General features: G+C 37.3%; 1 protein-coding gene across 1 annotated transcript in view; it reads left to right on the forward strand.

Moving 5' to 3' along the window:
* NELL2 (neural EGFL like 2) overlaps positions 1-17,001 on the forward strand; it is a 144,157-nt gene that overhangs the window by 38,354 nt on the left and 88,802 nt on the right. Inside the window, exons 6-9 of the mRNA XM_065743436.1 lie at positions 2,279-2,351; positions 2,523-2,605; positions 3,652-3,780; positions 6,415-6,517. Coding sequence (XP_065599508.1) covers positions 2,279-2,351; positions 2,523-2,605; positions 3,652-3,780; positions 6,415-6,517 — 388 coding nt within the window. The remainder of the gene's footprint in view (positions 1-2,278; positions 2,352-2,522; positions 2,606-3,651; positions 3,781-6,414; positions 6,518-17,001) is intronic.

Consider the following 17,001-nt stretch of genomic DNA (forward strand, 5'->3'; position numbering starts at 1 on the left):
GAAGATACATCAGTCCAGAAGATGAGGACTTTGAATATTTCTTAGTGTTTTAGAGGGCCTATCCAGGCCCCTCAGTACAAGAAAAGCATTGAGGTCCTGGAGTGTGTCCAGAGAAGGACAACAAAGCTTTGAAAGTTCTGGAGCACAAGCCTTATGTGAAGTGGGGCTGTTTAGTCTGGAGGAGACTCAAGGGAGATCGTACTGCTCCCTACAGCTCCCTGAAAGGAGCTTGTCATGAGGGGTGGGTCTCCATCTTCTCTTGTGTAAAAGAAGAGAACAAGATAAAACAAAAATATTTTTAGGTGCTCACTGTGTGACAACTTTCACTAATTGGGTTTTTAGAGATCTATTTGCTTAGCTGTTTCAGAAAGTTGGACTGCTTTCAGTGGGTCTTAAATGGCTTGTCCAGAGGGACCAAAGTACTCAAAATCATTAGCCATTTATTGAAATGATTTTGTTTGGCTATATTTGATTCTAGAACTGATATTGTTCCACTGAAGCAGTAAGTCAGTAGGCATATTCACACCAGGACATATTTATGCCTGTTCCACTTTAGGATCTTAAGTCTGAGAGAGCAACACTGGCTATGTAATTTCTGTATGGTATAAAGTCTCTGACATCTAACATTCAGAAATGATTAATTTGAGCCAGCAGGTTTTTTTAAAGCCTATGCATGGCCTCTTGTGTATAGTCAGAAACACTGTTTTGCAGTCCAGGTCTCCTGCTTGTTAGTCTGTGGAGATAAGAAGTAACCTGAATTCCTGTCAAGTAGCAAAATCCAGCTAACGTCACAGCTGATGTGTGATGAATAACGCTCCTCAAATAACTGGGGGAGATTTTTTGTTGGTTAATAACTAAGTGATTTGAATATTTCCCTGAATGTTCAGTGAAATATAAGCTTTAAGCTCTCATCAATCTGAATGGGTTGGACCCTGCAATTCGTCCTTTTCACAGAAATCCTATAACTTGAGTTGACATGAATTTAAGCTGGATGACACTGAGAAAGGGAGGAGAATTGAATATAGCCAGCTTTTCAGTGTGCTCTTCAAAGAGGGCTTTGTTCCTGCGTTCCAGAACACATGCTGTGGGAGGTTGTGATGTGGAGTCCTATCTCTGGCATCCTTACTTTTCCGCAATTAGATAATCAGTGCAGCTCCTTGCACAGCATGGGGAAGCATTCAGTTGTCCTAAATGCTAGAACACTTATTAAGGGAGATACATTGTCATGACACTTACATACCTTCTTGGTTGCCCTTCAGTGACATCTTCTCCTTAGGTCACCCCGAGTCATTCACTCGAGGTCAAAACTCTTGCTGTGACGTTGCAACACCCACATGCAATGCCTTCTGTACATGGAAGAAGTTGGTCCTTTTGCACTGAATTTATATTGTGTTCTTATTGTCTTGAAACATTCACTTGATAAGCACACTGAAGCTTGTTGAAATTATTTTTCTTTCCCTTCTAAGAAGGAGTTTTGGAGATGCAGGGAGGGAATCCTGGATGAAAGGGAATTCTGGAGCATGCATGATGGGATGGCTATTTGCCCTTTGCTTTTGGAAAGCAGCACAGTGGCTGCTAATTATATCTTAATGACTAAGGATGCATGTAAATTCTGCCTGTAAGCGTGTGATCTCTTCTGGGTGAAATGGAGAATTTCCAGATGGCATATTTCAATTTCATACTAAGCTTCCCATTTTCCCACATTTGTGCCAACTTGCAACTCCACAAGAGTTGTGTAAGAGATATGTATTTCCTTGGCACACTGCTTCATGAAAAGAGTGATACCAAAATCATAAAGGGTCTGTGTGAATGTGTTTTTCCTGACTCAGATTTCTTTAATCTGCCCTTATATCTGACAGTTGTCGCCTAGTGAAAAATGTGAATTTTATTTAAGAGAGTGTTTGAAAGTAACTAAAACTACAGCTGCTTTTGAAATTACTTTTAAAGGTCATGTTCAAGCCTTTTCTACAATGGCTAACTAAAAATAACAATGAATTCAAAACAACCAAACTCTTGCCACATAATTACTTCTTGACATTTAATATTTAAAATCTTTAAAAATTATTCAGCCTGTACATGTACTTCTAACTATTTTACTTTCTCTTTATTCTTCTATCTCCGCACTGGGTCCAGAGAAGAAGCTATGTTTTCATAAATACTGTTTTTATCGGGCAGTTTTTCTGTGTGGGCTTTAATGTTTTATATGGTGAATGAAAAACATAATTTTGACAAGTAAAAATAACACATCCTTTCCTTTTTTCTCTTTACGTGCATACAGGGCATAATGCAAGATGTGCAATTACTTGTCATGCCTCAAGGATTTATTTCTCAATGCCCTGATCTTAATCGGAGTAAGTCTATTAATTCTTGTACCATAAAATGAAAGGTATGCTTTGTGCCTACTTCTTGTCCTCAAGCTTTCTTAAAATTTTAACTTCCAGTATACTGATTGTCAGCTTTGACATAATTGAACCTATTGTACATACGTTTTTGTTACTAGTATGTATATCTTGTTATTCTAGCATGCCCAACGTGTAATGACTTCCATGGACTTGTGCAGAAAATTATGGAACTGCAAGACATTTTAGCCAAAACATCAGCTAAGGTAATGTTTACTAGGAGGCATGGCCTGGAAGAACAGAGGACTATAAAGATTTACTTGCTGTCTTTTTGAATGATTTGTGCATCTGTGTGGTTGTGCATTTGGGTGTGTGCAGAACATCTCTTCACATTATGTTTATATATGTTTGCATTTAGATATCTGTGTCTACTATCCATACATACAGATTCTTAGTTCAGAGAGCTTTCTTTTTCTTTTTTTCTTTTAATAACATTTTTAATAGAATTATATTTTTTTAATGGCAAGCAGAATCCAAACCTCAAACTAGAAAGTGGATCATAAATATTCAAGCTCTATCTATCAGGCTAGCAAGTCAATAAAACTGCACTGAAATAGGTTATTGTGCTTATAGTTCTTATTGCAGCAAGATTTATATGTTCAAGACTTTACTAAACCTGAGCTGGCAGGGCAGTGCTCAGACAAAATATATGCAAGACAGGGAACTGAGAGCCCTGAGTAGTGTTTTATTTTTCTTCTTCTTCTTTCTTTCTTTTTATTTATTCATTTATTTTTTTTCTTTTCTTGCAGAAGTTCATGCTAAAAACGTTCACATCTGCCAGTAAATACAGACTAGACTTCTGTTTTTAAATGTCAGGTCTTTAGATATCTGTGAAAATGCTGCTACCTGGCTAATTAACATGTTGATTTTGAGTGTTAGGTCCCATCTAGCCTCTACTCAGATTCAGGTCTTTTTCATACATAACCTAGTATCTGCAGATAGTTTATGTAAAGCAAAATTCTTCATCAGTTGACAAATACAAAAATGAGAAATCAGGAGAAGTACACATTGTCATTTATTCACTTTGTTTCATAATGCCTCTAATGTTATAAGCAAAAGATGAAATGGATTGTGACTTGCATCTTAGAATCCATCTCTGAATGATTGATGGTTTAGTCACTTTGTATTTGACAACAGTCATTTTATTATCTTTGAATGCATGTTTGACAATAAGGGGGACAGTTTCAATCATGTTTACACTAACATAGAAGCCACTTATGAATTCCAACCTTTTTGTGAACTGTAAATACAGTTGTCACAAGCTGAGCAGAGGATGAACAAGTTGGATCAGTGCTACTGTGAAAGGACCTGCACAATGAAAGGCATGACGTACAGAGAATTTGAATCCTGGACAGATGGTTGTAAGAACTGCACTTGCATGGTATGGCTACAATTTGAATGGAGATGCAAAAACACCGTTGTTTTCTCTGATTATGTTCTTATTGGAGCAAAAGAGTAAGGGATGCTTATAAACACATGCTAGATGGTAACAACAAAATGCAAGAAAAAGCTGTTCTAAATCTATTAATAGATGTATTTTCATAGGATTTCAGCAGTGCTTGTATGTTTGGCTCTCCTAGATTTCACAGAATCATAGAATCATAAAGTTTGGAAAAGACCTCCAGTATCATCTAGACCAGCTGTCCACCTACAACCAATATTTCCCCACTAAACCATATCCCTTAGTACAATATCTGAAAATTTCTTGAATACCTCCAGGGACGCTGAATCCTCCAGCTCCCTGGGCAGCCCATTCCAGTGCCTGACCACTCTTGCTGAGAAGAATTTTTTCGCAATACCCAACCTGAACCTCCCCTGGCACAATCTAAGATCACTCCCTCTTATCCTGTTGCTGTTATCTGGGAGAGGAGACTGACTCCCACCTTGCCACAACCTTCTTTGTTGTAAAGAACTATGGTATTGTGTCCAGTTCTGGGCTCCTTGGTACAAAAAACAATGGGATCTCCTTGAAAGAGTTCAGTGGAGGGCTACAAAGATGATGTGACATGGAACACCTCCCTTATGAGGTGAGTCTGAGAGACCTGGGTCTGTTCAGCCTTGAGAAAAGAAGACTCAGAGAGGATCTGATCCATGTCTATAAATATCTAAGGAGTAGGAGGCAAAGGGACGAGGCTGGACTCTTCTCAGCAGGGTGTGGTGATAGGACAAGGGGAAATGGCCACAAACTGAAGCATAGGAAGTTAGGCACAAATGTGAGTGGGAATTTCTTCACAGTGCAGTGATGGAGCAGTGGCACAGCTGCACAGAGAGGTGGTGGAGTCTCCTTCTCTGGAGACGTTCCAGACCCACCTGGACGCCTACCTGTGCAACCTGGGCTGGGAGCTGCTTTGGCAGGGGGTTGGACTCTGTGATCTCTGGAGGTCCCTTCCAACCCCTACAATTCTGTGATCCTGTGAACTATAAGGTCTCCGTTGAGCTTTCTCTCCTCCAGACTAAAAAATCCCACTTCCCACAACTGCTGTTCCTCATAAGGCTCATGCTCCAGACCCTTCACCAGCTTCATTGCCCCTCTGTGGATGTGCTTCAGGGCCTCGGTGTTTTTCTTTTAATGAGGGGCCCAAAACTGAACACAGTACTCAGGGTGCAGCCTCACAAGAACAAAGTGCAGAGGGATGATCACCTTCCTGCTCCTGCTTGCAACACTATTTCTGATACAGGCCAGGATGCCACTGGCTTTTTTAGCCACCTGGGCACACTGCTGGCTCTTGTTTAGCTGAGCACTGGCCAACACCCCCAGGTCCATTTCTTCCACACAGTCTTCCAGTCTTCTCTCTGCCCCTTGCCTCTAGTGTTGCCTGGGGTTGTTGTGGTCAAAGATGAGGACCTTGGTCTTGTTGAACTTAATTCCTCTGACATCAGCCCAGAGATCCAGCCTGTCCAGATCCCTCTGAAGGGCCTTCCCACTTCCAGGCAGATCAACACTTCCTCCCATCTCGGTGTAATCTGCAATTCATTCGTGCCAGTGTAGGCAGATGCTATGCAATACACTTAGCCACCATGTTATTCCCATGCACTGAGTTGCAAACTGCTTCTGTGGATAAATAAATACCTGCTTTTTCCTAGCAAATTTTTGAATAGATCACTTTATCTTATTCCTGATATCTGTATTCTTTAGTTCCCTTTGGTTACATCTCCAAAAGCAATAAAGAGCAAAATGTCAGGATAATATGCACATTCTACTATATCACAGACAAAAAAGTGACTGGAAGATTCTCAAGGATATCAGAGCTCCAGAACTGATTGCAGTTATCTTTTTGAGCACCAAACTATTGCATCTTTGTTATTGTCCAGTCATTTGAAACTCATTAATTCAATTTGGACTTATTAAATGTTTAATTCAAAGACCATTAGTATATTGTGAAAAGACTACTGCTGTATATACTGCACCTTAGATTGTTATGCTGTTGTCTACAATTTACTAAACGATTCTTATTAAGCTTTAGTATTTCTTTGATCTTTATATTTCTAGTGTTATACTAATTTTGATTTTAAGAATTTCTCATTGAAGGTAAGATTTAGTCCACGATGTCAGATCTTTTCGATAGTTATCTGAAATGCTTTTGACTTTTGTGTTAAATCTATTGCATATTTTGTCTGTTTTTTTTTTCTTGCAGCTATGAAATTATTACCTTTTAGAAGTGTATTGTCTTTTATGTAAAAATCAGAAGACTCAGTATTGTTCTGTGAGGTTGTTATTTCACCCTAATATGTCAGTTTGCTGCTGATTGGCAGAATGTTTTACCCTGAAACAGATTTGCCTCTTAAAAAAAAACTTAGATCATTATAATTTCAAAGAACACATCATACATGTCTGAAAGATTTTATGCAAGATATTCTCAAGTTATAGTTTCTGCTCTTGTTATTAAAAGAACCGTGCTAAAATGGCTTTTTGTCAGAGTTCATTGCATTTAAAAATAGATTTTAAGTTCCTATGTATGAGAGCATTTCTTTTTGCTGAATATAACTACCAGCTAAGCAGTTTTTGTTCTTCTAGAATGGTACTGTGCAGTGTGAAGCTTTGATTTGCCCCTTCTCTGACTGTCCGCTTAATTCTGCCCTGGCATATGTGGATGGCAAGTGCTGCAAAGAATGTCAATGTAAGTTTTACAGTGGGGCTTTCTGTAATGAATATTTAGTAATCTGCAAAGAAAAATGAACTTTTATAAAACACGTAACTGAAAGAACTGGACAGTGAATTAAATATTTGGGTTAAGGAATAGAGAAATTTTCACTTCCCTGAAATATTTTGGGAAACTGATAGCTAGAAAATGTTTATCTTCAATTATTTATATCTTTCTTCCTTCCTTTCTTCCATCCTTCCTTTCTTCTTTCTTTTCTTCCTTCTTTTCTGTCTTTCTCTCATTCTCCTGAAAACAGGTATTTCTTATATATTTTAAAAAGAAAAATCATATATTTAAGAAACTTCTTACAGATTTTATGTATGCTCTCTTTTAAAATAAACTGCTAGAGATTCCAGTATCACCTTGCATTTGTTTAGACCAGTGTTTCTAATGCTTTCTCAAGAAGACTGTACTTTCAATGGTATGTTGTAGCACTAGAAATGGAGATTCAGATTTATGGTTCTTACTTTTTAGCTAAGGTAAGAGAAAACTTGTACTAGACTTCTCGGATAAGGAAAAAACAGTCGTTCAGAAAGATTCTTTTGTAAAATGTCTTGCAGCATTAAATAGGAAACTGGATAGAGGTATTTTAATATTTTCATTTAATATAGATGATTATCTTTTGGTTTTATAGCATTATAGTTTTATTACAGATAGGATCAGAGAAGGGAAATTTTAGGTTCATATCTAGATGGACTGTTTTTATTATTTCATGTTGTTTATGGATGTGTGTTACATATGCATTGGCTATTTATTTTAGTATCTTGAAGAATGTATTCTTGAAATCAAGCATGTGATGCTTGAGGAGCATTTCTTTATAATGTTAATGCTGAGATTTTTCTGTGTGCTTTCACCATTTATACTGATGTATAAAACTTCTTACAGGGTATAAGAGATATATGTAACTGGTTAAGATACTGTATTTTAAGATAAATTTCGGGAATACATTTTGTACTTCATTGATCTTGCTCCCATAGGAGTTTATTAATATTTGATTGTGTTCAAAGTTACACAAACCATCCCATTTTATGAAACCTTATTAACTTACTCAAGTAGATTAATTCTAATTGAGAGGAAATGAAAATTCAAGTACTTTTTTTTTTTTTTTTTACCATCTACACAGAATTTCCATGCATACTAGATGTCTCAGGGAATTGGTAATTCAGTGATGAGAAATGCTTGGATTTCAAGCCTCTGTTTGAGTCTTTGACCACATTGAAAGGGTTTGAAAACTCGATCCACTGAAGTATGCTTTTGTAATGTTCTGTTTGTGAATTTAGTAGGGAATTCTCCATCCAAATTATAATGGGAAAGCACTCACATCTCAAGACTTCTTAGGAGGTTGTTATTTTTACTCAGAGCCTTGACAAAGGCCAAGAAATGTGAATGGACATACAGACACTGACATTGTCTTAAAGCATTAGTAATTCTTGCAATTGAGATACAGTTCTGGCACAGTAAGCTGTACATTTTACTATAGTATTGCCATTTTTATGTTTGTAGCATCAAAAGCTTTTTAGTTAGTGTCCAGTGTTGTTGCTTTTGCCAGCATGTAATTCAATTGGTTACTAACATGCCACATGTAACTCCCTTGACAAGTTACCAGAAAAATGATCAGGTCAAAATATAAGACCTATTTTGAAAAATTGGACCTATTTTCATCAAATTTATCGAAAGTGTCTTAAGAAGAAAGAAGAAAAGAAACAAAACCCCACAACATTTTATTTGTCCAGTTCCTTGTGACCAAAAGACTGAAGAGTATAAATTGGGATCATCCTGACAAGATAGATAAAGTCCAATGAAAGACTGTGAAGAGCTTAAGTTGGAGGCAGTTTTTCTCCAGAACAATTTGGTGGAATTTCTGAGTAGTCTTTGTGTCCGTGTAAGTGTGCAGCTATATCCTGCCTTCTTGGTGTCTTCAGTTCAATGTGAGAGCATGATCAGTGTTCACTAACAGCTGCTCTTGTTCAGAGGGTCAGAGCTGACTTCTTGCTTTTGCACAGTTTCTGAAAATAACTTTTTTGTTCTCATTTCTTAAAATTGTGTCAAGTGATGTTGCATCTGCCTACGTGATGGAAAGGGCTTGCTGCTCAAGGAGCAGCTCTCCTTAGTATTGGAGAAATGATTCCCAATACCCTATTCTTTTACTGAGTTTAGTGTTAGTTACAAGACAGAATTGTGTATGGTTATCTGCGTTTTCCTGCTGTTCTTTGTGATATTTCATGCCAGATGACGAGCTGTTTCTGCCAGCTGTTGAGAGGGTCAGACTGTCCAGGCAGTGGTAACTGTGGCAGCCTTGTTGTTGTGCCTCTTTCTTTCTTCTGTGGATGTGCTAACAAAGCCACCAAAAATGAAAACAGTGGGGTGTGGTGTAGTGACAGCTGGTACAAAAAGTAAAAACACACTAAGCTTAATGCATTCATAGTGATAAGCAAGCAGGCTTCACAGCTTTTTGTTCTGAATAATTCAGAATGGATTAATTCAGCATGACTTTAGACATGTTGAATTCGAGATGGCAGTCTGAAATGGCTTTACATACACTAATAAATAAATAAGTAATGGTCCTGTGGCCCTGGGACTAGGTGGCACTTGTGGCTCACACCTGCATAGCTGTACTTTCTTGCCCTTCCCACCTGACAGAGAATCTGCATCCGAGTGGCTGCTTGTGAATGACCACTGATAGGTGCTGCCCACAAAACCTAGCCTGGAATTGCATCAAAGTATGTTGGCTGGTGCAGGCCAAAATGCTGTCAGGAGTTAACACTTGAACTGCATGGAGGATTATGGACTAGTATTTAAGTCAGTTGTTATCTACTTTTTCATTTACCTCCTTTATTTAGCTTATTAGTCCAGTATGGACATCAGCAATTAGGCTCTCTTGATAGTGTGGTACTCAGAGGTGGCTGGAATAGATAGGATGAATTGTCTTCTAGAAGTGCATGTTTCTTTCCATGGACTAGTGAGGGAGGTGAGGCAATTAGATTAAATACCAAATTTTAGATAGGTAAAGCTGTGAGTTTAATCTTTGCATCAGTTACTGTAATGAATATCAGCTGTGCCACAGTGGAATGGAAAGTGCTGTACTGAAAACAAAAATAACAAACCCAAATCTTCTGCCCAAACTCTGTATCTTTGGTTGAGAACACTCAGGCAACTCGTTCTGTTCTGTTCTGTTCTGTGTGAAGGTCAATGCTGCTGTAAATAGGAACAACAGCACATTGAATTATCACCGTATTTTCTGTCATCCTTAATGGTATAGAAGCTGCTATGATTTTCCAAGGCACATGAATTGGCCAATGAGCTGGATTATGTTTCGGCTACAGACAAGCTATTCAACAGAAAATGTGGTCAAGCTACCAGAGCATACGTCTTAGATCAATGGGAGCTTCCTATGGAGAATTATTTGGAGCCAGAAAGCAGAGGCTGCTTTCTTTTCTATTCTCAGTGCAATTCTAAGCCTATCTGAGAAGGTACTTGCAAGAGATCATTGTATTCCTTTCTCCTCTGCAGAGAAAATCACATTGTGTGGTGATAGGCAGATACAAAAAGAACAGATTAAGGTCCCCTACTGATCCTATGAAATATCACTGTAGACCATGTACTTAACTTAAAATATACGAGGATGATTTCATTTATTTTAAGTGAATTGCAAAAGGACTGCCAGTGTCTTAGTAGTTGAGACAATTGATTCTTGGTCAGCAAATTCTTTTATGATGACTTATTAGTTAGTGTATTAACACTATGGTATCACTTCCAGCAACTGAGATATATATGTATTCTTTAAGTCGAGTCAGTGTATTATTAACAAACGAGCTGATTTTCATCAGCCAGAAGAGAGAGATCTTTGTATTTTTATCTGGCACAGTAATAATTCCCATCACCAAGGCTGATCTCCAGGAAGAAATTGCTCTGTTCTCATCACTGTCCTTCTCCCAGTGACACTGCAGAAACTTAGAGATCTAATCCCAACCTATTTATATCTATCCCAACAGATCTCTATGGAGGCTTAGATCTAAGCCATTATGTTAAAACCTGCAGTCTATGGTTTTCCATGCACTCTTCCTTTTTTTTTTTTTTTTTTTTCCCACAGGACATTAGGTGACTTTATGGTGCATTGTAGTAAAATCTGAACTCTAACACAAGTATTTTAAGCAAATGAAAGGACCAGAGAGCCGTATCAGATCAGCTCTCACTTCTGTTGCTGGCAAGTGTGGAGAGAGCTCATTTAAAGAGATTCTGTGACTCAAAAAGGGTATTCAAACAAAATGATTAAATCACAGATATGAAGATGGTAGCTCTAATCATGTAAATGGGTTTCTGATGCACTGATTTCTCTTGCTAACTTACAGAAACTTCTAATTATACAATCAAAATTACAGGGCTTTCCCCTTTTTCTCTTTGTGATGCTCTGATTTTTCCCCCAAAGCAATACACTTCTGCAAGCCCCAGCTCATCAGGCATACTAACACACAGGTCTTGTAAAAGTCCATCTACTTCTCATTTGCAGAGCAATTGACCATCAGCATTGGTGCAAAACTTGCACCTAGAAAATTAAGGAACGCTGATCAAGCTTTTTTGCAAATTTAGTAACATTTTTTCAGGTGGATTGAAGTCTTACGGACTTATAGCTATGCTGCTCACTAAGTTTCATTTTTCCTCAATATTGACACTTTCTGAAGGGCTGAAGGAGTGGCAACATCTTGTTTTAGATGTCTTATGTTAGTGACAGCAGAGCTCCAAGCCTCAGCCCCCACCTCCTATGTGCCAGGGGAGCTGCTCTTGTATTTAATGTGGTACAGAGAAGAGCCTGTGGCTCAGTGTGTTTGAATGACAGGATTAGTGAGCATGTGTGTGCTGCATTACATCTGTGCCTGCTGAACAGGCCATCCTGTCCCTGCAGTAAATCAGAGGAGCAGGCAGGCTGGAAAGCAGAGCCCAGCTGCATGAGGCCAACTGGGGCATGGCGCGTGTGTCAGTGCTGTAGGGGAGCCAGGGCTCAGGGGGACAACAGGTATTCAAAAGGGAAGGAGCTTTCACTCTTTTATTTTTTAACTCTAAACAGCACATGTAGGCTCAAATCCTTTTGTAGTAGTGAAGCAATGATTATTTATTCCCCCCCCTTTTTTTTTTAATGCACAGTTATATGAAGGAGAAAAAAGAGTCTTGTTCATTCAAAGGATTAATTGCCTTTTGATTACAAATATTTGTGTTAGTTTTTAAAGATACAAGTGCAAATAAAACACATTCTGTTATTCTGAGATGAATGTTTTCATATGTGAAAAATCAGAAAATTTAGGTTCCTATCAGAATAGTACTAAAAGATGTCTGGAAGATGTCTGGCACTGGGTTTTTTCCTTGAACCATGCATTATTATAACCTGTTTTAGTCAACATGCAGAACTTCTCAGTGTCTCCAACATTTTAGCAGAATGCTATTCCTTCAGACTCTGCTTTATGGAATGATTCATATCAACTTTTTTTTCTCAGGCCTTCAAATCATATACAGTGATAGTATCACATTATTGTGACATATAAAATGCATCACATACAAGTGTATACTATGTGAATGAATGATATCATGCTACTTGTTTACAATTCTGTTACTTTATCAACTCCATGTCTGCAAATGAAAGTAGTATTTTTATTTATTTGAAAATAGCACAAATTATTTTTGAGGAGAAAATGTATTTGCATTCATGTAGATCAATAAAATCATTCAAGATATTTTAAATTTACAACGTATAGAGGAAAATTGTAGTTGATGCATATATCATCTGGGAACCCATCTCATACTACTGAACATAGGCACCTTGTTATCTCAGAGGTTGAGGTTGGAAGGGACCTTCTAAGATTACTCGGTCCAATCCCCTGCTCAAGCAGTCTGCTGGACCAGAATGCTTATAGGCCATGAGCCCAGTTGAGTTTTACTGAGTACCTCCACAGATGGAAACAGCAACCTCTTCAGTAAACCTGTGCCACTGCTCAGTCACCCTCACAGTAAGAAAGTGTTTTCTTATGTTCAGGTTGAATTTAATGTTTTACTTTGTGCTCATTTCCTCTTGTTCCATCAGTGTACACTGCAGAGTAGAGTCTGGCTCCCTCTTCTTTGTTCCTTCCCATGAAATCTTTACATACATCCCAACCTCTCCAGAGACTTCTCTAGGAAGCTTGTCATCTTAGGAAGATAACACTGAGACAATCCAAAAATGCTTTGGGTGCTTTCTTACGCTGAGCTCAGCCAGCTGAATACAGTGGAAAACTCCACTTGACTTTGGTAAGCAGTGCCTAGCTCAAATGGTGTGACAGGACCCTTTACTGTAGCTGCTTGGTGTCTGGTATGTCTTTCATGGTAAAGCTGCAGAAATTTTCAAACTACTCATAAACTACAGCAATACATTTGGTTTACTTCTGTTATAATTCCAGTGCCAGAGTTGTTATGGACTTCTGGGGGCAGGTTTTGTAAGCTGGACAATATGTCTACATCAGAAAGTAATTTTTTTTTTCAATAGCAGTTTCTCTCTGTGCAGGAAGAGTGACTGTTCCAGTGTGACTGTTGTACTGTGTAAATTAAAATACAGCTTGCAGTAATTGGACTTCTAAGAGTGTTTAACTGTTCTCCTTCCCAGTGTCCTTTGAGTTTCCTTGTTCTACATCAGCTGAAGAGAATTAAGGAAGTTGTTGCATTATGCATCAGTTAGACTTTTTGTGCATCAAAGTGCAGCTCCCTCCTAGTTCAGCTGCCTTTTAACTATTCTGGATGTCACGCATTAGGGAGCTCAACTGGAAGACTGTAGATCTGGAGGCAAGGTATCAGTGTTTGAGGAGAGTTTCAGTTAATGGTAAAGGAACTCTATTTTGGTCCTACTGTGTGCCCAAGGAAAGAATTATAAAATAAAATGTTTAAGAAAATCATTATTCATTCAGTTACATTATACTACATACATAGCAATCTACACTAAAGAAAAGATTGGAGGCATAGTATTGGTAATTTTAACAGTGGAGAATTAAAAATATTTATTACATTTGAAATTCACTGTAGGTCATCCTCTGCTATGCTTATAACCTATGTTTGTGTTGGATGACAGGAAAAAGAGCCTATTCATTTCCATTTATTTTTCATTATTTTCTTACCAGGGAGTTCACAAAATATACAAACTCTTCAGCATAGTATTACTTTATTTTATTTCCAGTGCAAATAAAACAGTAACATATGTAGCATATGAATATGTTGGCATTCAGGCAGCTGGAAGTGGCCAGATTGGCAGTGTCCCAGTCTTTGATATGTCACTACCCCAGCTTCAGTAATGCTGATTTTAAAAGAATTTGCTTAGTCAGGTGGCAATAAAATAGATAAATACAAAATCTGGTTCTATTTATAATGAAAAAAAAAAATCTAGGACATGTGGATGTTCATGTGGCTATTCATTGATTTCTATTTGTTTGTTCTCAGCTGAAATGAACTAATGCCACTGAATCATTGAATTTTTAGTATATATATATGTATATATATACATTTGTGTTTTGTTACATAATGGAGAGCACACTGCCAAATCAACAGCTTGTAACTGATGTTCTGGTTCCTGCCTGGAGCTTTGTTCTATAGATTTTACAAATTTCTGTGATATTAATATAAAGTATTCTTAATAAGAAAGTGTTCTAAAATGAGGAGAATTTAACTCTAGTTGAAAACCTCAATACTGCAAATTTCAGAAAAGATCATAGAGAAGTAGCAAGCTGGAGATACAGAGCACTTCAAGGGGCTGGCAAAAGCAAAACTCCTTCCAGGAAAAAAAAAAACAAAACAGAAAAGGATTCAGGACCTGTTGAGACCTACGTAGTTTTGCAGAGATCAGTTTGCATCTGTTATGCTTTTGTTATTAACAGATATACCACATTCACAAGGGTCATCTAGGTGGAAATTTGGCCATCTAAGAAGATAATTCTAGAAGCCATGGGATTGCACTTAGATCCTGTGAAAAGAAATAAAGGTTGTAGAAGCTGAAAATCAATAAAATAAATATTGAAAATATAAACAAACACAAAACTCTCAAGAATGTGATCTTGTTTTCCTGACAATCTAAGGAAAGGATAGTAAAAATATGTGAAATTGATTCAGTGAAGTTAACAAAATATTTTATACCATTACCTTTATTTGTCTCTTTATGAAGACAGTGATTTAAACCAATGGCTTTCAGTCTTTCTGAATGCAGAAGTCTAATCATTTTCCAGTGAAAATGTACAGTGAATTTATCTTTCTACTGCTTGTTTCATTTTTCTCAACCACCCCTTGCAATTTTCTGAATTGTGGTCTGTAGATCTCCAGACTGTTAATGGTAACTCTTCCTACATTTGTAGAAACAATTTTCCACTTGAAATAATTGCAGCTTTTGCTTATGTGAGACACAACTTCAAAAGTGAAATGAAGGCGGATATGGTGTAACTGTCGTTTCTCTTGCTTTCTTCATTTGTGCTCTTCAAAATAGACATTGAAAAATTTCTGCAAGTTGCTTTCTTTACTACTCTGTGCCCAAGGCTGTATCTGCAGTAATTTCCTAATTTCCACATTTTTTATCGTTTTGCATCTTTGCCAATGTTTTACTAATTTCTGGAGGTTTTCTTTTTCTTTGTACCAGTTTCCATTGAAAAGAAAGCTCTGCCCATTTGTTTAGGGAAGTTAACCAGTTTGTCTTTCTGTATGATGTAGATGAGTAGTATTTTTTTTTCCTGCTACTTGTTGAAATTATTTCTGATTTTTTTTTTTTTTTTTTTTTGTGAATAAAAATTCTGATCTCTGGCAGCTCTTGGTAAAAAGTTGAGTACATTTTTTTCGAGCATAAGTTTGGTGTTTTCCATTGTCATGAGGAATCATGGTGGAAAACAGCACTTTTATCTCACTCATTTCTGGTGTCCAGTATATGTTTATTTGCAATTGTGTTTGAAAGGTATTACAATGATATCCTTGTTTGATGTAATAAATTAGGGACAGAAAACACCTGGGTTCAATTATCAGATTACTTTTTTGCTCTCCTGAAAGAAAGCAAGACAGTGTTCAGAACTCATCTGGAAAATGGGCACATACCTTTTATTTCTGGTAACTGATTGCTTCTTTGCAGATAGGAAAGATAAACCAGTGTAATTCCCCATGTATCTCTACTCTGTTAAGAAAGAGCTATAAATTCACATACTGTTTCCTTGTGCTCTCTCATTAGATTCTACTCATGTTCACCAAAGATCAGCATTCTCTCTGGGCCAATTTTAAAGTCTTGTGAATAGGGTGTTTGTTTTGTAGATGTTTTCATCGTGCTATATCTAGAAGCTTAGTAGGTCCTCAAGGCACCTAAATGAGAAATCAATTCTGAGTATAGCTTAGAAAAGGAAAGTTTTGCAAATGGATGTTTTCAAAGATGCTGCTTAATAGTAGCAGAATATTACTTCAAAATGCTTCATTCTTATCCACGAACTTCTGTGGTTTTGTATGTATAGAGTTGGCAGTATGATACCAACACATAAACACAGAATCATTTTGGTAGTATTATTGCAGAGTTTTCTAATGAAATGTGGGAATAAATAAATACATTTTAAGAATAGCTATTTAAAGTGGACATTGGAAGAAATAATAGTATCACACCCTCATTTTCCTGTATTGGTTAAGTGACCTTGCCAGTTCACTCATTTCACACACTTAAATCTTTGATCCCATTTCCACTGTGATATCTTGGGCTCCCAGAAAACTCAGAGGAAGTAACAGGCTGATACTTACAGTGTGAAGAATAAATAATCCTTGCTTTGTTTTCTGTTGTTCTCTGAAAATTGGTTTGTATACACCTTGCAACACTCATCTGGGAAACTACTTACCAGTATATTTGCCAGTTGATGTTTAAAGCAAATTTCAATCATTCATCTTTTCTCTGGTCAACTGATGATAGGCAGAAGAGCCCTATCCCTCATTCTTTCCAATAAAATGCCATGTTTTGAAGTCTAACCTCTTCTAGATGTATGTGGACAGATTTTGAGATCTGTTAGATACAATTCTAAGGAAGTGGATGTATGATGAACCATTAGTCTAGTTACTGGATACACAAAATACAATCTCCTGTTCTTCAGGATTTGAAAATTTAAATATAACAGAAGAGAGAAAGTACTGGATATAGAAGCAAAGATGTTGGGAAAATAAAGGAAAATAAAGTTAATGAATTGTCCTGTAAGACTTCTGTCTTTCAGATGGGTCTATGACATTCATGAGCTCTAACTTGGAGCTGTTGCCACTGTAAACTATTTCTTGTTTTCATACTCAGGATCGTATCCTGCAGGAAATGCATGTATGAAGTTGCTTGTATTTATTCAACATTTGGGGGCAAAATCTTCCTTTTCCTCTTTCTCACAAGATACTTACTCCTGTTGGTTTAGCTGCTATAATGATTAAAAGGAGGGGAAAGAGAAGCTATTTAACTAAATATTGTA

The sequence above is a fragment of the Cyrtonyx montezumae genome, unplaced genomic scaffold (assembly GCF_038088225.1).
Source record: "Cyrtonyx montezumae isolate F1298 unplaced genomic scaffold, pur_monq_1.0 scaffold_3, whole genome shotgun sequence".
Classification (NCBI taxonomy): Eukaryota; Metazoa; Chordata; class Aves; order Galliformes; family Odontophoridae; genus Cyrtonyx; species Cyrtonyx montezumae.